Below are 22,042 nucleotides of genomic sequence, written 5' to 3' on the forward strand. Positions count from 1 at the left end.
GAAATAATGAGAAGTTATGGACAGTTAAATTAGAACAAGGCAGGTTACGGAGTATAAAAGAAAATATGCCAGGAGAAACAGGGAGAGGTTAGACTGTAGAGGCTTAAAGACTGGGCTCACAAGGTTGTGCTCTCCTTTGGACAGCCACAAAGATTTTTAAGCAGAGGGGGAATATTAATCATCTTTGGAGGAGAACTTTGGGGTGGTCTGGAAAAATAATTAAAGAGAGCTACTGAAGGCAATTCCCCACCATCCAAAACCCTTCCACTGGACCTTCCAGAATTCTCTTCCCATCAGTCTTTTCTCAGATTGTTCCCTTCATCTTCTTTCTCTAATGGAAGCCTGGCTCTTCCCAGAGGTCACAGCTTCCCTGTGGTACCATTCTTCTCCCACAGCTCTGACACCAAAGGATCTGGAGGAGGGGTGTGTCTTCCTTGAGTCTTCATGCCACCTTCAGACTGTTGTTCTTCCCTCTTCCTTAAAACCCCCCAGCTTGAATCTCAGGTTGTCATCTTATATCACCTTCTATCCATCATCACTGCACCCACCTGCTGCCTCCCAGGTCATGCTCCCTCATTCCTTGATGAGGTTAACTCCTGGCTTATTGTCACTCTCCCAGCACTATCCAGTTCTTGACAATTTCAATACCTATGTGGATGATCCTTCCCAAACTCTGGCCCCTCAGTCCCTGAGAGTTTTTTTTCTCCAATGATCTTGCCCTTCATCAATTACAGTCACTAACTTCATAACCTAGCCTAGACCTTGTCATTTCTAGTAACAGCAATGCCGTCCATAGTATCAGTGTAAACTTTCTGCTCTCTCACAACCACCTCTTATCTTTTCAGCTCTTCCTCCCATAACCTAACCCTCCACACTCTTCCAACCCCTCTGGGACCTCCAACCAAGTGATCCATCCTACTGACTTTCCACTGAAACTCACTCCCCTCTTTACCAAGCTTAAATCACATCAACTGTTATCATTCCTTCTAGTGCATCTTTGATTTTCTCTCTCTCTCTCTTTTCCAAATTCCTTGGCAAAATCACAATCTTGATGAAATGTAACTCTACATATATTCTAGGTCTTTGCCCATGCAGGTAAACAAAGTTAAAGAAAAACATACAGCCATGGTAACCAGTCCTACTTTAATTTCGTGACTGTGAATCTCAAATAGTTCTTTAACGTGGGCCAGAAACCAGATTTCCACTGTCTGTACCATCATACCATCCTCTCAATAAATCTCTCTCCTTTCTCACTCTCAGTTATGACCTTCCTTCCCACATTACAGATCAAAACTAAAACAGTGGGAAAAGAACTTCTTAGACCCTCATCACACTGCCAGCATCCACGCCCTCTCCCTTCCCATCTGTTATCATAGATCAACTTCACGATTCTTCTGTGCATTGCTCTCATTCCTCTCACTGACGCTCACATCACGAATTCTCCCTGTCCCCAGTGCCATGAATTATCTGCTGGAGATTTGCTATTTTGAAAAGCAACTCTCTTGACCTCACTTCTCTCCTAGCTGCTGCCCTATTTCTTCACTACCCTTCACAGCAAAAGTGCTTTTAAAAAGTTGTCTATATTCTCAGTATGCAATTCATAGCCTTCCATTCTCTCTTAAACCCACTTTAATCAGGGTTTCATCCCCACCATTTCCCCAAAACTGCTCTTATCAAAATCACCACCTATCTCCACTTGACTAAAATCAATGGCCAATTCTTATTCCTCATCTTACTTGACTTTCAGCAACACTTAACTTAGAGAACCACTCCTCTCTTCTTGATAAACTTTCTTTACTTAACTTCCAAGACACACAATTTCTGGTTTTTCTCTACCTTTACTGGTCATTCTTTCTTGGCCTTCTTTGCTGGTGGTCCATGTTCTGACCTGTGCGAGATTTCAGCCCTGATCCTCTCTCCCTCTTCTGCCTCTATACTTCTTTCTTTGGTCATTTCTTTCCACATCATGGCTTTAAAGACTATTTACCTGTGAACAATAGTCGATTTTATATCTCCTTCCCAGACCAATCTCTCAAACTCCAAATACATTTATCCCTCCCCCCATGTGATCTAATTGACCACAATCAGACTTCTGATCTTGACCCCAATTCTGCCCTCAAATCCACTAAATTCACTTCGCCTTCAGCTTTCTCCATCTCAGTTGGAACCAAGCCCTGTCACTCAAGTCAAAACCCATAAAATTATGCTTATCTCTCCTTTCTCTCTTACCCCAAATTTAATCCATTGAAACACCAGAGCTCAACTTTAAAATGCCTTCAGTCTCCAAAATCTCACCACCACTTCTGGTACCTCCAATAAGAGCTACCATTATGTCTCAACTGGATTATTATGGTGGCCTCCTCTCTGACCTTCCTCCTTTTAGCCTGTATACCTATAGTTCTATCCTCAGATAAAAGCCAAAGTGATCTTGTTAAAATAGAAGTCAGATCATGGGATTCTTCCGCTCAAAACCCTGAAGGGCTCCCACTTCACATATGGTTCAAAGTTCTTACAATGGCCTACAAGACCCTGCTCCATCTGGTCTCTCTGACCTCTCTGAGCTGATATTTCCTCCTCACTCCAGGCTTGGGGTCTCCATGCTTTTCCTCCAACTGCCAGACTCATTCCCATCCTAGGGCCTGTGCACTCACCACCCCTTTGCTGGAATGAACCTGCCCATCTACATCGCTCTCTCAGCTCCTTCTAGTCTTTGATCACACAACTTCTCCACAACGTGGCCCACTCTGATTGCCTTATTTAAAATTGCAACATGCAATCCTACTACCTAACTGCCCTACTTTTCCTTTTATCCATAATATTTATCTTATTCCTAAACAGTACTGATTATATTTATATACTGTCTATCTCCCCCAGATAGTATATGAACTCTCCAAGGGCAGGGACTTTGGTCTGTTTCATTCACTGATGTATCCCAAGTACTTGAAGAATGCCGAACAACCAAACAGGTCCTCAGTAAGTATATGCTGAAAGGTAGGTAGACCAACTAAAAAGCAACTGCAGTTTGTCAATTTGGAAAGAAATTTGAGTAAATCTATAGTAATAATCTAAAACACAGCTAATGAAGGGTCAGTTTAGTCCTACCCTACCAATTACTTACTGGAGGTACAAAGATAAATATTCCAGAATCCATGCCTTTAAAGGCCTTATGGTAGAGAGACAGACAGTTTCAAAATGCTAAAAGATTATAGAGCAAATCCAGGGTTTCCTAGAGGGAACATCTTGAACAAAGGCTGAGGGACATGACAGAGCATCGTATGTCTGGAGATGTGAAAGCAAGTCAGTCTGGTTAGACTTCATGGTCCAGCTGATGTGGCAGCTTGGCTAGACTGGAGTCCCCAGTTACTCAGCGAACACTAACCCAGATGCTGCTGGGAAGGTGTTTTATAGATGTGATTACAGTCCTTAAATAAGAGAAATTATCCTAGATAATTTGGGGGCTGAAGCTCTTAAAAGCAGAGCTGAGGCTTCTCTGGAAGAAATTCTACCTACAGACAGCGACTTCAGCTGTGCCCAAGGGTTCCAGCCTGCCCTTTGGATTTCAGACCTGCCTAGACAGCTCCCACAATCATGAGTCAATTCTTTTCAATAAATCTTCAGTATAAATCCTTTATTGGCTCTGCTTTTCTGATTGAACCCAGAAAAAAGCATAAGCAGCAGTAGGGACTAGATCATGAAGGGCGTTTGTTTTGAACATGCTAAGAGCTTTGGACTTGAGCCTATGATGAGTATTATGCGTAAAGTGAATGGCATGATCAGAGGTGGAGATGAATCATTCTGCATTAGGTGTGAAGGGAGTACTGTGGCAGGAGGCAAGAGGAAGAGAGGAGGAGGCTGCAGGAGGCTGGGACACCACTGAAGTTACCTGTGAGAACAGTGAGGTGAGAACCGAGAAAGAAGGCCATCCTGGAAGCCAGCAGTTAGTGTTTGGGGAAGAAGTGGTGATGCCTCCTGGTCTGGTGCATCAGGAGAGTCTGCCAGCCACCACACTGTGGTAAAAGGAGGTCACAGGGCCTCACCACAGCCCTGATTAAGGGGAGGAGGCAGAAACCAGTGTTGGGTTGGAGAATGGCTGGGAAGGGAGAGAGCAGAGCAAACAAAAGTAGATTATTCTTTCAGAAGTTTAGCTCAGAACAGAGGAGAAGTAGCAGAAGAGAGAAAAGGATACAGTGTCCTGTGAAGATGGTTGGAATGAGAGAAGCCTTAGTCTTCTTCACAGACCGAGGGGAAAGAAGGCTCAAGAAGGCTCAAGAGAAGAGAGGTGGCCAAGGCCACTGGTGAAGGATACAGGTGAAAACTTGGTCAAGGACAGTGGGAAGACCCTCATCTTCTGAAGAAACAAAGGAAAGGAGTGAAGGAGGGGTGTAAACAGAGATATATTTGGAGATGGAGGGTAAGGGACCTGCAGTAATTCATGTCCAATGGCCCAGAGTTTCTTAGTGAGGTGAGGAAATAAGGGTATGAGCTGAGAGAGAGAGATGATGGTGTGGCTAGAGAAGGCAACTTGGCTTGAGTTGAGGCTGGGTGGCCGCCTGCAGGGACATTAGACAGAGGAATCAGGATTGGGTGAGAATTATACTAAGTGACTTCTGAATTCCCTCACAGTGTGAGGTTTCTATGAGTCTCTCTTGCTCAGTGATGTTTCCTCAGCACTCAGAACAATGCCTGGCGTATCGCAGGCACTCACTAAATTGTTGAAAACTGTATGAGTGAATACGTCAATGAGCTTCTCACCCAAGCACACAAATAAAACCTTTTAGCTGTAATTATCAACTTTGATATAGACTTATTTAAACATTTTTAAGAGATCACAGATGCTTCCCCTGAAACTTGAAAATTTCTATGACACTAGTCTTCTCCCCTATTTTGAGGAGGATATGGGCATAGATCTGAAGATACATGGGCCAGTCAAGCCATGTAACTCAGGCTTCAAAGTAGGCTTTTTCAGCTTGACTTTTTCCTCTGGGCTATCATACAGAAAATTATCAAAAAAATGGTCAAATATGTTTTGTTTCATTATACAGTAAGTTTTTTGAACTAAGCAAGTCTACTGGAATTTTCATTTAGATTCTACTATTGTGGAATGTCGCCTTAACTTTTTTTTTTTAATTTTATTTTATTGATTTAGTCAGTTTATGACGTGTCAATTTCCAGTGTAGAACACAATTTTTCAGTTATACAGGAACACACATATTCATCGTCACATACTTTTTCACCGTGAGCTACCTACCACAAGATCTTGTATACATTTCCCTGTGTTATACAGTGTAAACTTGTTTATCAATTCTATATATACCTGTACCTTAACCTTTTCTGATACATCAAGCTCTCTTTCCTCCTATTACCTTGGTGACATTTACCACTGACTGAAGAGACGATTAAAAAAAAAAGACTCTTTTAAAAAGCAACTTAAATATGAAAACGAATATATGTATGTTCATGTATGGCTGAAGCATTATGCTGTACACCAGAAATTGACACAACATTGTAAACTGACTATACTTCAATAAAAATTTTTAAAAAAGCAAGCTTAACTGGAAGTATGGCATAATTAGATAATAAAAATGTAAAGCAGGCTGTGTTTGCTGCTGCTGAAATTTCCCTGTGGAACTCTCCCCATGAATTACCTGGGTGGAAGACTTTGGTTTTCCCATTAGTGATTCCAGAAGAGCTTGCCTCCATTTTTATTGACCTTCTGCCTGGTGGGAGCGAGGAATGCCTGACCACGGGCAGGCGACGTGACCCTGGGCAGCTTGCCACACTTCGCCGTTGATGGATTTGCAAACGCTTTTCAGCCCCATGAATAGATAAACTTAAACCTGGAATGAGAAAGGGCACCATTATATTGAAGAAGTCAGTTCAGAATGGCTAACACGCCAAATTATTTTCTGGTAAAATCCAGAAAGCATTAAATAACTGTTTTAAATTCTTATGGGGATGCTAGTAATACTAAAATTGTGATACCAGTTGATTTTCACATTACATTATTTACTGAACATTGTTCCATTCAAAAGTGGACATCCTCCATTACCAAAATGTGAGTTTTATAAACAGAGATCCAAAAAGTTAAACATTAAAATTCTTTCCAGGGAGTTGGGAGTATAGCTCAGTGGTAGAGTGCATGCTTAGCATGCATGAGGTCCTGGGTTCAATCCCCAGTACTTTCATTAACAACAAAAAATTCTTTCCAAAATTCTGGAAAATATGTATATAATACTTATGCTGTTGTCAGGGGCAGTGAGGATTAGAAACTGTAGTTGTATCTGGAATTTCAATAAAACCCAAGAATTTATTCCATGGTATTCACATATGGGCCATAGTCAAAGCTTGAACTCAGATTTATACCTCTAATAACCTTAGAATTATGTACATTTTTAGAGCTATTTTATCTGGGAAAATTTCAAACATATTAAAAGTAAAAAGAATAGTAAAATGAACCCCATGTATATCCAGCTTCAAAAAGTAAAGATTTTCCCATAAAGCTAAAAAAAAGTTCCCATGTTCATCTCTTCCAGTCCTTTTGTTGTTGATTTGCTAATTAGGTGACAGAGGTGTTTAAAGTAAATCCCAGACTCCATGTCAATCTCATCAAAACCAATACTGATTGCATTGACTTACATCAATTATAGCAGTATGGGCTACAGTTGCTGATACATATAAACTGTATTAAAAAATTGAGTTCAGAAGATAGAAAATACTCATATCACCATCAGATGTTGCTGGAAGTATCAATTCATTACTCAGAAAATGATAAAAGGAAAGAAGCAAGCCACTTATCTGACCTTTCCTTTAACCGTATTTCAACCAAATACTTGACAAGACAAAGTTCTTCACTACAAAAGAATTCCAGCTAATAAACTACTGATGGAAAAGAGAATTAGAAAATTATTTTAGAAGTCTCAGTAAAATATGAAAGGTTATATGATTTTTTTCAAAGAAGCCCTGGGAAGACAGAGCTGGAATTCAAACTCACAGTTGACTTAATCCAGATCTATTCTTTTAAAAAGACAAGGAAAGGTGTTTGTTAGCCTTATTTGATGCCAACCAGCCAGAGGAACTTGGTCAGGAATCATGCCATCTGATGAAGAAGAGCTAAGCCAAACCAAATTGCAGAGTTTTTTTTAATTAAAAGGAAAATATCTGTGAGTCTGTTTCTGTTCTGCTATATACATTAGTTTGTATTATTTTTTTCAAGTGGTTACCAAAGGGGAGAAGGAACAAGGGAGGGGAACATTAGGGGTATGGGATTAAGAGATACAAACTACTGTGTATAAAATAGATAAGAACAGGGATATACTGTAGAACACAGGGAATTATAGCCATTATCCTGTAATAATTTTTAAGAGTATAAACTAAAAATATTGAATCACTATGCTGTATGCCTGAAACTAATATAATACTGTAAATCAATTATACTTCAATTTAAAAAAGAGGGAAATCTCTTGAAACTTGAAGGTAGAAATTTAGAGTTGGAAGTTACCTTAGTAGCTAGCTAATTCATCTAGTGTCTTACACAGATGAGGAAACCGCACACGGCATGGTAAAACAATCGGCTTACAGATTATCAGTACTGGAAGGCCATGGGGAGAGATCTACTAAAAACCCAGAAATGACGGAAATTAAGTCAGCAGAGGTAAACTGGAAATCAGAGATCATGTATCATGTCAGAGGTATGAAGAGTTACTTTAAATTTCCACAAGGTGGGGGGAAAATGATGGGCTAATTTGTCAATTCTAACAAATTGTAAGAAAGGATGACTCAAATCAGAATGACGTTTGGTGAGTTAAGAAAGTATGAAAACAAAAACAACAATAATAAATAAAATATGTAACAGAGAAACCTGGGCAGAGCCCATCCAGGCAACAGTCTCAAAGTTGAAAAATTCCAAATGCACAGCCAGATACACAGTTTTCCTCTCTTTTATTCCCTTAACTGCCCTAACTCCATCTGTGCTCACCAGACAACCTTTGGCTTAGGATTTGGCTTTCAGTGCAGGGAGAGAGTAATCACACAAGTGTTTCCATCTCCCCTCCAGACAGGGTTCTGGGTGTGGATTAGCAAACTGGCATCCTGGGTTTCCACACATCTGCCTTCTCATGCACTGCTTAGTATATATAGCCTGCTCCCACGATCCAGTTTCTAAGCCCACAGTTGCTGTGAGCCTGCACCTTGACCTTGGGAAATTCACCCAGGTAAGGCCTGCCATGCTGGGTGGCCCCTTTGGGAGGCAACCTGGCAGCCTTCCCCTCACAGTGCATACCCTGCTCTGATGCTCAGCTGCCCAGGCAAATGTGAGCCTTATTCCCAGGTGTCTCTCAGGGCAGGACTAGCACCACAGCACCAATCTGGCGTTCCTCCACTCCACCATGCTCCCTACCACCGTTACACGCTCCACATTTCCAGAGAGGTGCAAAACAAATGTCTGGAGACCCATCAGGACTCCAGGAGCATGCTGATAGATTTTCAGGTGACAGACGAAGGGACTGGAAGAGATGCTTTAAGTCAATATCAGACAGTACATGCAGTCTCAGTCTACAAATACAGAATAGATGGCTCTCCCCAAAACATTTCTTCTTGTCCCTTTTGCCAAGTATTATTGGGCTGAAGGGACCAGGATTGTGACTCAGTGTGGCCCTTCCAGCTCTTATGTAACTCCCCTCCAGGAAGCAAAAAATGGTAGAAATGATAATAAATAAATGGGTGGAAATAAATGGCACAGGTACTCGAAACTGTTGAATTCCTTGTTAAATATCACAATGTAGGTCATGGGGAAAAATTTCAAAAATAAAAGAATTCATGAATATTACCAGGAGAGGATGGGTATCAGGAAGATGAGTAAATTCCAGGGAAATCTGGGAGAAACCCTTGATGCCTGAGCAAATCCACATGGGTCCTCCAAGAATTAAGTTCTCAGGGGTACAAATAAAGGGCCTGGACCATCAGAGCTCTCCTCATACGAGACTGAGTGAGTCCACAGGGAAGAGATGTATAAACAAATAATACAAAAGACAGCAAGTATACTCCAGTCTATGAAAAGTTAACATTTAAAGGAGATTCAGCAGTCACATCCTCAGAAATGAACTCAGTTGATAAACTGCATTGTCCAATTTGTTCTTAATTACTTTGGGGGAAAAAATGTTGATACTGACCTTTAAATGCCAGGCACTGTGCTCAGTGTTGATCGTTTTCCCATTAATGCCTTACCTGGACCCTAAAAAAACAAACTGGTATCTTCACTTTACAGATGGGAAACCTGAGGCCCAAGAGGTGAAGTAACTCATCCAAGGCCACGCAACGAGTGAGTGACTGAAACTTTCACCCTCATCTTTCCCACCACTGCTCTTAGAGGCTAGAAGTCTGAAATCAAGGTGTTGTGGGGTCAAACTGCGCTTCCCCCAGAAGCTCTGGAGGACACATCTGCTCCTTGCCTCTTTCAGCTTCTCATGGGTGTTCCCTGCCTTGTGATCATATCACTGCCATTTCTGTCTTCAAGTCCTTTTACCTCCTCCTCTATGTTTGTGTCAATCTCCCTCCACATTTCTTTGAAGGACACATCTGATGGCATTTAGACCCTCCCTGGATAACACAGGATAATCTCATCATCTCAAGATCCTTAACTGCAAGCTCTTCTGCAAACAAGATCCCATGTGCAAGCTCCTTTTCCAGTTGCCACTTTCACAGGTTCTGGGGATTGAGACATATATATTTGGGAGCCATCATCACAGAGGGCATTTCCCAAGGTATGGACTTTGGTCTTCTTCCTCTTCAACCTATCCAAGTGATCTTCTGCACTCCATGTCTCCAGCTGCCACCTTTGTTATGGTCACCTCCCAACTCATGCTTGCTTTGCTGTCTCCAAAATTTCAAGACCATCTTTCCTACTTAGCTTGAGTTTTCTCCTGAGAAATTCAGTGGGTCCACAGAAACACAATTCATGTTGAATATTCTAATAATAAAACACAGCTCAGATTTCATTTAAGCTCCTTGTGTATTTTCTTTGTTTTTAAAAACTATCTAAAATGTAAGTATCTGCCTCCATAAAATAAAACTCTTCAGTACGCTGTGTTTCTGGCTCACCTCCAAGGTGCACTGGTTCTGGCTGCATCGTGCAGTGGAAGTGTGCCCGTGTAGAAGTGATTTGCTTTCATCTAAATGTCATCCCTGTGATTCAGAAGAGCTCTGTGCCACGGGAACATCTGTAGCTCCGTCAGTGTTTTACAACTTACAGCAATAGCGTCTATGTGTTGCATTAACGTCCTTGCCAGTTCTTCAATAAATTACTTCAATAAATTACTGAAAAATTATGTTCGAATGTCATCACCGTGAGCTAAACCTTAAGGCTCACCTATTCCTAATTTAAAAAAAAAAATCAGTGGAAGGGGATGCTTACTTCAAGTTTTCTCTTTTTCTCAACTTTAACTACAAAGTAGAGAACAAATCCATCTCAGTAGCCCGATGAAAGGACTTGCTCCAGCCCAAACCTCCTCCATCACACCAGGTCCCTGGGCATGTCATGCCTCCTTCTGTTTGGTCTTCCTGCATTGTCAGAGGCTATTTAAGATTGACATCAGCACATTACCCAAATCTGGCAGCACCAACACATCAAAACTTGCCAAGTCACCGTTTTTTGTAATTTCATGAAAGTTTGTCTGTCTAAAGCCACATTATCTTGGCATTTAAGCACTCTGTAAAGAGACCAAAATGCTCTGGACTAGATACAATTATTACCCAGATTTAACTTTTTGTTCAATGTCTATATGAAGAATTTATAGACTCAGAAAGGATAAGAGCCTATAAGAATGTTCAACCAGCATACAAATAATTCAATAATTCAAATAAAGTGCCAGGGGTAAATTACAAGGGTTTCTCTCCTCCAAATTCACCTCTTGACTCTTTATAGCCTTTCTGATAATTTCTCTCACTGCTGTGGCCAGGGTTGATTTAGAGTGTCCTTTTTACCCCTGCTACAGAATTCTACTAGAAGAACTTCATTTTCAGAAACCATGGCGACAGAGTGGATTATAATCCCCAGTTCTCCATAATTTCTCTTTGCTATGGGACCCAACAGTGTTTCCCAGTAGAAAGGGAAAGTGTGTTCCCTGCTCCATTGACTTTGGACTTGGTCTTTATGACTTGCTTTGGCCAGGATGGGATGTTAGTGGACATGATGAAAGCAGAGACATAAAAAGTGCTCCCATAGTGTTGGGTGAGTTACTTCTTACCCTGCCTCCTGTTTCATCACTTCCGAGGGCCCTTACAAGATCTACTCCTGTCTGGGGGTCTTTCCCACCATTCCCACTCCGCTGGGCTCTAATATCCTCGCCTCTTTAGACGTAGTAAAGGCTCCCCACTGTTGGCAGACCCCAGGTGCTTCACCATCTCTTATTAATTTCCTTAACCCAACCACCTTTTGCAACCTAAAATGTGTTCATTAGTTGGAATTCTGTTTTTAACTGAACCTTGAACTAGAGTCTTGGAAATCCATCTCCTTCCATTTTAACGGTTAAAGATTCAACATTCTCATAACTCGACAACATCACTGAAAACTTCTTTGGAAGATTCTCAAAAACTTCATGTTTGCTACCCTTTACCTTTAATCCCCAAGATTTTCTCATTTGGGGTCATTTTTTTTTCTTTACTACTCTGAAGGCTAATCGAAACTCGATTTCTCACTTCACCTCATCATGTGATAGTTACCGTATCCTAAATCTTCATCACATTCTCACTCAGGGAAACCCTGAGAGAATGACTGCTGATTTCTTATCATCTCATGAAAGTTTTAGGGTTTTCCTTGTGTTCCATACACTTAGGCACAATGTACTCCCCACTCCCTCCTCCTCACACACCCCCTACCCCATAGAGAGACATAAAACATATCAGAACAGAAAACTCACAGGTATTTAAGGATGTGAACAAGAAGGAAGCAGCCAATTTTAAGTATACCCTGAAATCAGTGCCTTCTAAAAGAGTTCTTTTGAGATCTTCAATTGTCTCTCCTTAAGAAGCCAGTAAGGCATCTCTGATTTTCCTAAGATGAATTTAACTATTTGGTATTTTTCATAATAAAGTAGCAAGGTGAAATGTTATCATACCCCAGGTACATACAGTTGGAGGTAAGTAAAAGAATAGCTAAGTAGAAAATAAGTATCTACTTCACATGGTGAAGCCCACACACTGTGAAAAAGTATACACTAAATCCTCAACTTCAGCAGAACCACTTATTAAATGATGATACTACCAAGTAAGCAATTTAAGTAGTGCAAGAACAGCATTTCATAAGATCCTTGGACTCAACTTTGTTACTTATCTTGATTGTCGATCAAATGCTTCTAGAAGTGAAACTTCAGATAGTTAATCATCAGTAACATCCAATGATAAGCACTAACTCCTTAGAGGGAACAGTCCGTTATGTAAGATTTTGGTCATTTAGGCAAGTGAGTAAAATTTAGTTAAAAAGAATTTTTTACATGATAATTTATTTCTGCTGACAACTAGTGAGCCCTACACCATGCTCAGCCCAATGGCAAACAAGGGCGAGGAAGGGACAATCTGCCTATCAGAGGAGTATGTTGTCACAGGAAAAGTTATGCAGAAGTAACTCTGACAGAAGGATCTCGAGATGTCAAAGGTCCACAGGGGAGGGACAGTTCAGACCACATGAGCTCCAAGGGGAAGAAGGAGTTGGCACACTTTTCCTATAGAACCATAGTAAAATTTTTTGGCTTTGTGGGCCATATGGTTTGTGTTGCAACTACTCAACTCTGTTATTGAAGCCCCAGAGCAGCCATAGATAATATGTAATTTAATGTGCAGTTGAGTTCCAATAAAACTTTACTTATGAAACCGGGTGGTGGGCTCGATTTGGTTCATGGGTTGGGTTAGAGAATTGGGAAGAAAGCTATGGGGAATCATCACTAAGCCTGCATTGCTGGGTATGTTTCTAACAGGCAGAGGTGGAGGGAAAGAGCATTCCTGGCAGCAAAAGCATGAGGGTATGAAAGGACAGAGTGAACTCAGGAAAGGAACAGGTGTCCAGTTTCAAGCCTGTGTTAAGATAGGTGAGCAGTAACATTGGCTGTTTAGACTGAAAGTAATGACAATGACAACTTTTGTATGGAAATTTTAATTGTTTAGAGAATTTGTGAAGAGCCTTGAATGCTGCACTAAAAAAGATAACCTTCATTTTAAGACAATGGGGAACCACTGAAGACATGTAAACAAAGCAGGGGGTGCATCATCAGAGCAAGTATTTAAGAGAACTGCTCTACTCCTCTACCTCAATTCGGACAACAGATCAAGGTAAGAGTCCGAGGGGCCTGGGTCAGAGCAGCCGCAGGAGGAACACAAACAGACTGGAGAGATAGACTGAAAGTAGATTCTGTAGAATCTGATAATCTTTTTGATGTTTAGAGAAGAGAGGAAAGAATCAAAGTTTACCTTGGATCTGAAAATAGTAAAGGAATAAAAACACGGATGAAATATTTTGATAGGCAAGATGTTGGGTTCAGCTTTGGATACGCTGGGTCTCTGGCTCCCTGGGACATCCAGGTAAAATGTGCAGCCAGCACCGCTAGAAATAGAGGTGTGGAGTTTGGAAATGTTTCTGGCTGGAGTCCTTTGCCTAGAGGCTATTGAATGTTGAGGCTCTGAGAGGGATGATACTTTCTGGAGAAAAGAGAGATCACAGATAAAATCTTGAGGGAACTTCTAGGAGAACAACCAAAATTACAGCCATGACAGTCAGCACTTGTTGAGGGTTCACCGCGTGCCAGGCGCTGTTCTAAGAGCAAGAAATAAACTAACCCATTTAAGCATTGTGTCAATCAAACATGGTGCAGACACATTCTTTATCCTCATTTTACAGATGAGAAAATCAAGGTACTGAAATTGTAAGTAACTTACCAAGGGTCACATGTAAGTGGCACAGCCAGGATTTGAACCCGGGCCGCCTGGTTAACCTACCCAGCAGTGCTGCTCTCGGCAAGAGAAGGGAGTCAAGGGAGCTAACTGCACACTAAAGGAAGGCTGAGAAAGGTGAGAACTGAGAAGAGAAAGGTTTCAAGCGCACTGAGAGAGAAATGGATGCCAAAATATAAGAAGCTAACAAGTGAGAAGAACACAGGAAGTGCAGACAGTGACCCCAGCACAATAAATTCAGGTCGTCTGACAGACAGAGTAATGGTTCCCCTAAAACGTCCACGTTCTAAATCCCTGAAACCTGTGAATATTTTGCAGATTTGACTAAGGACTTTGATTTGGGGAGATTATCCTGGGTTATCTGTGTGGGGGAGAGGGGGGCGGGCAATCTCATCACACGAGTCCTTAAAAGCAGAGAACCTTTTGTGGCTGGAGTCAGAGAAAGATGCAGAGCTGTCAGCTCACGGAAGGGCTGTGAGGCAAGGACTGGGCAGCTCTAGAAGCTTGAAAAGGCAAGGAACAGATTCTCCCTGGAGCCTCCAGAAGGAGCACAGCTCTGCTAACAATGTGATTTTAGCCAAGCGAGACCTGTGTCAGACTTCTAACCTGCAGAACTTTAAGACAGTAAATTTGTGTTACTTTAAGACAGAGTGTGTGGTAACCTGCTACCCCAGGAACAGAACAGTAGTTGAAGTTCCCACCTATCCTTCATCTGATGAGTATTCTCGACAACGACTCTAAGACCGGAGCGTCATCCCAGGCCATGACTACAGCCGATGGGCCTTCCCCAGGTCGGCACGACCTCCCAGACATCCGAGGCAGCGCGCTGAGGGGCCAGTGAAGGAGAGACGGTGAAACTGGCCCTGTCTGAATTTCTGTAATCAATATGAACTCTAACTGACCATAAAACAAATGTTTATTCAAAGAGGTCGAAAAATTTATCAAAACTTACTCCAGAATACAACCCGTTAATTATTTACTGAGTACAGTTCTATGCTAATAATGGTATAATTAGATTTTTCAACCATACAATGTGCTTCGATACACATTTGATTTAACAAATGTTTGAAATCATGAACAAAATGGCATTAAAGAACATGGACTTTGAAATGTAACTGTTTAATTGGATCTACAATGATTATTTCAAAGGAACAATGAAGGTTATTTATGTGATTTGAATTATAAAGTTGATGTTGACTAATTTTAGTTCTAATTTATTAAGTCTGATAGACAATTAATGAAAAGCCCTCCGGCAATAAAACTTGTTATATTTTAAGCCCATCTGAAATGCCTTAAATTATTTTTTAAGAATTGTAATCCATTTTCCTTAAGTAAACATTTATTTAAAATAATTTACCCCCTACCTTGCCAAAATATTTAACAAAAAAATTTGCTCAAAGCAAGGCATACATTCACTCATTCTCACTCTTTATGATCTTTTAAAATTTGTTTTGTCATCAGTGTTACATGGTGCTGAAAGCCTGTCCCTAAAGTCAAATCTCAATGTGTTATGAGTCAAATGGTTGGAATCAGGCATGTACACTTTCATAGCAGTGTACCTATTTTAAGTCTTAGCTGTTCAGTAAACGTGGGATGACAACAAGATTAGGTCCCACAGAGAATAAGGAAGGGGAAAATAAACATGGTATCAACATTGTTTTTAAATACATGTCTGAGTCACTAGTGAACAAAATTCACTGCCATTAAACACCTGCTGCAGTGGGTAAACTTTCTCTTATATTTGGGATCAGTGAACTATGGCTCACAGGCCAAATCTGGCCCACCACCTGTTTTTGTAAATAAAGTTTTATTGGAAAACAGGCATGCAGTTGCTTACATATCATCTGTGGCTGTTTCTGCACTGTAATGTAAACACAGAGCTGAGTAGTTATGACAAAGACCGTACGGCCCTCATAGCAGAAAATATTTACTATCTGGCTCTTTACAGAACTTTGCCTACCACTGTCAGATCAGTATTACTAAGGAATTTGGAAAACACTGCTCAGATATTGTGACCTAGTGAAGTAAGCTATCTCTTAAATGTTTTACAGACCGTATCTGTTTAAAATTGAAAACCTTAATGGCTTGAAATTTCATAGACTCTTGCATTTACCCTCCCTTGTTTTATTTTGTGGGGCATGGCAAAATACCTGTGTAGCTGCTGGGCCTTTTTACAAACTAATGTGGTAGTGAGGAATACATTTTTGGGGGGTTGTAGGTAACAGGAAGAGTATAAACAAAGCTCTAACAGACTGCAAAAAGGGTCATATGGCCTAGTGGATAGATATAATAATAATTATTATTATAAGATAATAATTTTCTTATGTTGTTTATGGAGACTGAACTGAACTGGGTGTAGTGGTAATAACAGCTCACACTGAGGAATCATGGTAAAGAACATGGACTTTGGATGTGGACTGCCTGGGTTCAAATCCTGCCTATGCCACTAACAACAGTGTTCTTAATTAACCTCTAGGGGCCTCAGTTTCCTTATATAAAATGGGGATAATTATAGTCTCTACCTCATAGGATATAGTAGTTCTAGACACATAGCAAGTTTCATAAAAAAGTTTGGACTATTTACAATGATACATTAACTATCTTATTATTGACAGTGACATTAATGGTTAATAATGTAGGCGCTACAATTTTTCTACCAAGTTGGCATATATTCTGGTTCTACCTCTTTCTAGTTGGGAGAATTTGGACAACTCGACCTAACTAGGAGAGTAATAGTACTGTGAGTCTTTGGATTCATCTTATTTGGTACTTTTTGGACTTCCTGGATCTGAATCTATGTTCCTTTCCCCAACTTGGGGAAGTTTTCATCTGCTCAACCCTGTTTCTTAATCAGACTGTTTCTCCTTGAAGAAATTAGCCTCTATTATTATGTAAGGTTCATGGTAACCTTTAAGCACAAAGCCTATAGTAGATACATAAATATAAAGGAATCAAAGCATACCACTACAGAAAATCATCAAATCACAAAGGAAGAGAGTAAGAAGAAGAAAGGAACAAGGGAAGTATAAAGGAGCCAGCAAACAATTAACAAAATGGCAATAGTAAGTCCATATCTATCAATAATTACTTAAATGAAAATGGACTAAATTCTCTAGTCAAAAGACAGAGTGGTTGAATGGATAAAGAGACCCAACTATATGCTGCCAATAAGAAACTCTTGTCAGTTTTAAGATACACACAGCCTGGAAGTAAACAGACTGAAAAAATTACTTCATGCAAATGGAAACCAAAATAAAGGAGGGGTAGTTACACTTACATAAAGATCTAATTGGAAGTTGTAATAAACACACTGACATGTCTTACTGAGGTCCTGATTGTGGGCAGTGATGGTGAGGATCTACTGGCAGTGACCTTAACCTACTCATCTCAGAAAAATCACACCAGTAAGAAGAAACATGGTAAAGGCATTAAAAAAAAAATCTAAAGCCTAGAAGTAGTGATCCATACTGCTCTTCGGATATAAAATGAGAATTAAATGATATATGTGACTTTTTATTTTATAAATTAACTTCAGACTTGCAATATTACCATTTATCTTTCACTGCAGCATAGCATAGTGATTAAGAACACTCCTGATCCAAATCCTCAGGGTTAAAGTCTAGACTAGCTCTGTGATCCCCCATGAGGGACCTTTATGCCTTAGTTTCCTCAACTGTCAGTTGGGAATAAAATCCTCTTAAGAGTTATTATGAAGGTTGGATGAGTCATGTGCTTAGAATGGGTACATCTGGCTCTAGCAAACACTCAATAATTATTAGCCAATGCTATTAGTATCACTATTACAACAGAGGAACTAAAGAATCTAATGTCAGTTTTCCAGAAAAGCACAGACATCATTCAATTTCTCCTATTTTGTGATCTTCTATCAGGATCTGTCTTCTAACAACCTCCCAGAATTATCTCTAATCTCTTAGGTCTCTGGCCACATCCTTATCCCCATTACCCACTCCTGCCTCAGGCCATCCTAAACCACCCCCACAGTGCGTATTGTACTATGTCATCACTCCATTAACATGTGTATGCCATCCTTTCACACATGTTTTGTAATTGCCTATATGTATAACTCTATCCTATCTCGACTGTGTCCTTCAACTGATTTATCCTCACGTTTCCAGAACTTAGAAGGCATTCAATAAATTTCTATAGAAGAATGAAAGAGAAAGAGGGAGGGAAGGAATCAATGAATTATTGAATACCTACTATGTCCCTACTGTTTTGTCTGATCCTGGATATACAAGAAAAATAGGAAATAGTCTCTGCCTTCATTTTTTTCTCCAACTTTACTGAGGAATAATTGACAAATATAATAGTGTATATTTAAAGTATACAATGTAATTATTTGATGATTACCAAGATCAGGATAATTAACACATCCATCATCTCACATAGTTAACTCTTTGTGTGTGTGTGGTGAGAATGCTTAAGATCCACTCTTAGGAAAGTTCAAGTATGCAAGAAAGTTTACATATATATCTTTCCCCAAAGAATAAATAGGATACTTTGCTTTTAACTCATCAAATAGTTATTACTTATTTACCATGTGCCTAGAACTGTGCTAGGAGCTGAAATAGATGCAAAGGACAGTATGCTCTCAGTCCTAAGGGACTCTGATCTCACAAGTAAACCACAATTAGATTCATAAACTCTAATCCAATCCCTGATCCCCAAATGAAACTGGAGCCCAGTTATCCAAAGCTATCTGCTTTGTTAATGGAGGTTGAGACTAACCACAGGCCCCAGACTTCCTAATTTCTTTCTCCTTTATCTACAATATAATCTTCATTTGTAGAGGAATTATATAAAGCAAAAGGCTAAACTGAGTGTTTAACAATACACCTCATATTCACAAGGATGTGTTTCGATGGCTTGCTCCACTGTCAGAAACTTCAATGGCATTAGAACCTTTAAAAAATGAGATTTATGGTACTCAACCCAATTACACTGACACCAAGTAACCCCCTTTCCCACTGTGGGTCCATTCCTTCCTTCATCAAACAACCTTCCTGCAGTAAGCACTCCATGACAGGAAGGAAAGACAAAGCATCTCTCCTCAAGGAGCACAAAATCCAGCCTCATGTGTGTTAGAAAACAAGCACCTTCCCAGAGGGTGGTCTCATGAGACACACTAATTCAAGTATCACATACAGAACTTTTCAAGGTCTGAGGCTCAGAAATAAATATTGACTGATGAATCAGAGCATGCATCCTTGAGAAGATAAAACTTAAGACCTATCAATGATTGGTTCATTTCATTTAAAGAGTTCCCATTGCTTTTTAAGAGCAAATAAACCAGAAAGGCTGATTCTCCTTTCATTAAAAAAATAAAATAAAATACAATGAAATACAATGACTCCCTGGTAGAGAAAAGCACTCCTAAGAGAGACTATTCCAACTCTGCCTACAGACCACCATGCTAACTTGTGTTCATCCCTGTCACTTTAGGGAAAAGTAGATAGATAGATACATAGACAGACAGACAGACAGACAGACAGACAGACAGACAGATGGAGTGTCAACTCAGTCCTGCCTTGGCTGTAAGTTGCTGATTCTTATTCAGGTGGGAGAGAATCAATTTTTAAACAGTAACACCATTGGACATTTACACAAAAGTAGGACCCTCACTTAGTATCTGATCAAGAAACAGAACAAACATCCTGCTGGATGTTCTCACCAAGAAGTGCCATCAGGTACTTGACAAGCTGAATGAAGAACTGGGTGCCCACCTTGTGTCAGAAACAACTTTGTACATATATTATCTCACTGAATTCACTGGATTCCAATTCCTTGGGGACAAGACTATGTCAGGTTCACCACATTATCCTCAGCACCTTCTGTCCTGGCTGGCACACTCCAGGTGCTCAGTCAGTGTTGAATGGATTCTCACACAGTACTGCAAGCCACTTGGCCAGTGGGCAGCAGAGGAGGTACTCAAACTCTGCAGTGCTTTCCCATCCCACTGGCGTATCTTTAATGGACGATACTGCTTTGTGATTCCAAAGGCTAGCATTTGATAACTAGCTAAGAAACATAACATTTTGGATAATGTCAGAAAAACATTGAGATACAAATTATAATTTGAAGAATTTGTATCTCAATTTTATTATTCACTCACCTGATCACCACTGAGGGAAGGAAGAAAATATTGCAGAATCTACACCGATTAGTGTGTGATTATCAAGAACAGTTCTGAAATATGATACAGTACTCAAGAGCTGAGGGTTTGTGGTCAGAGAAAATATATGCCCAAATCCTATTGATTACTAGCAAGTTGCTTACTTCTCTGAACCCCAGTTTCTTCACCTATAAAACAAGGACAATAACAGAACCACAAAAACTAATTCTGTCAAAACCCAGCTTTCCTTCTGCTCTATTCTATACTTGGCCCTGAGCAGTTGAAAGATGCTGGGGGATGGGGGATCATGCAACCATGGTGATTATAGTGGATATTCATAAAATCTCAAGTGGGACTCAGTGTGAGATTGCCCAACAATTCTACCTTTTTCTAGTAAATTAACCTTTTAGCGGGGAGTGGCTCATTATTCACCAAACCCAGTTCCTTTTCTTCCCAGGTGCAGAGCTAGACTACATTTCCCAGGCTCTCTTCTCTCTCTCTCAGACCACAGGGTGTCCACGTGCCTAAGTTCTGGCCAGTGGAATGAGAGCAGAGAAACCTCTTGCATGAAATTACCCATTCTTGCTCTTCGTGATCTGCTGGCTGGTTGGTGTACCTCAGGTTGACCTTGGAAACTGCGTGTCCGTGATGGGAAAACCGATCTTGGGATCTCTGGAGGTAGCACAGAGCTTCACTCTTTCTTGCAGGACAGCTGGACTGCACCTGAGTGGGCAGCTCCTATTGTTCTAAAGCAAAGGAATTTGCACTTTAATTTTTAGTGTAAGTTTTAAGGGCAAATCACCTCTCTGGCAGCAGACGTATGTGCACCTTCAAAAGGAAAGGGAGCCTCACAAAGGACTGGCTTAGGAATTGCAGCGAGTTGGATGCCAAAAGGAGTCTCCCAGGGCACCCTTGTCAGTAATGACAGTGTGTTTCCTCACTTAGAAGTGAGGCCAAGAGTGGCCCTGGGATTTTTGTCGTTTTCTTCACCAGCACATAGTAGGTACTCAGTAAGTATCTGTTGAATAAATGACAGTGGGGATGGTTTAGGAGAGCATACTCTATCCTATGGGAACCTCACAGAAGCATTTAGATTATATGACAATTACTTTCAATGACTTGCGGAAATTACATAGATGGCCATGTTCCATTTTTACAAAATTATAGTTGCTTGAATATAAATTAAAGTGCAAATCAGGTCATTTTTATAGTTTTTATCATCAACATACAAATTAACGAGGCTCGCTCTTCAAGGTACTAGTTTAATAAAGCTAAAAGAGTACCTAAATTGGACTTACATTTATTTTTAATGTCTTGCTTAGCTGAAAACATACGTTAATTCTGCAGCGAATCCTCATAATCACTTCGCACCATAAAGTGAAATGCGAATGGTCACCTGGACACATAAGCCCATGTTCCTGACTATACTGGTTTGCCAGACTGCTCATAAAACGTGATCTCAAGGTCACGTGTCACTATCCCTGGCGGAGCTGGGCATTTTTTGGCTGCCCTCCTTCCCCTCAATTCCTTTCGCTTTCAGCTCTGCCCTGTGACGGCTTCTAATAATGTTGTGGTAAAACTGTTTTGTTTTTGTGTTTTCCCAACTGAAGGGCAAGGCAGAACAAAGTCTTACTCTTCCCTGAGTCTCAAAGCTTAAATCAGAATTTGGAATGTATTAGGTGCTCAATACATATTGAATGAATGAAAAAATATTGAAAAAGTTAATCCAGTAACCATTTGGCTGCTGAAACTAGGAAAACAGGATCATCAATGCATCATAAATTCAATAATGAGAGTTATTAGTGGCAATCACATACAGATGCCAAGATATGTCAGTTAATCCTGCTGCTCAGAATTTACTCAGTAACCACCAAGCGCTAAGCAGACCTGTGTACAAAACGGTGAATAATTAACAGTCTGTGTTCTCAGGGTACTCAGTCTATGGGAGGAGAAAGAGTTGGAAAAAGATTCATT

General features: G+C 40.4%; 1 protein-coding gene and 1 non-coding gene across 3 annotated transcripts in view; one reads left to right on the forward strand and one right to left on the reverse strand.

The window, feature by feature from the left end:
- Nucleotides 1–22,042, reverse strand: part of ANO4 (anoctamin 4) — a 263,479-nt gene that overhangs the window by 176,371 nt on the left and 65,066 nt on the right. For both annotated transcript variants that reach the window (XM_010962817.3, XM_074375230.1), the window contains exon 2: nt 5,646–5,837. In XM_010962817.3, coding sequence (XP_010961119.2) covers nt 5,646–5,700 — 55 coding nt within the window. In that variant the 5' untranslated portion in view covers nt 5,701–5,837. The remainder of the gene's footprint in view (nt 1–5,645; nt 5,838–22,042) is intronic.
- On the forward strand, nt 6,114–6,185 carry TRNAA-AGC (transfer RNA alanine (anticodon AGC)). The gene has a single exon. It is a non-coding gene; the product is annotated as a tRNA-Ala (tRNA).

Source organism: Camelus bactrianus, chromosome 12 (assembly GCF_048773025.1).
Source record: "Camelus bactrianus isolate YW-2024 breed Bactrian camel chromosome 12, ASM4877302v1, whole genome shotgun sequence".
Classification (NCBI taxonomy): Eukaryota; Metazoa; Chordata; class Mammalia; order Artiodactyla; family Camelidae; genus Camelus; species Camelus bactrianus.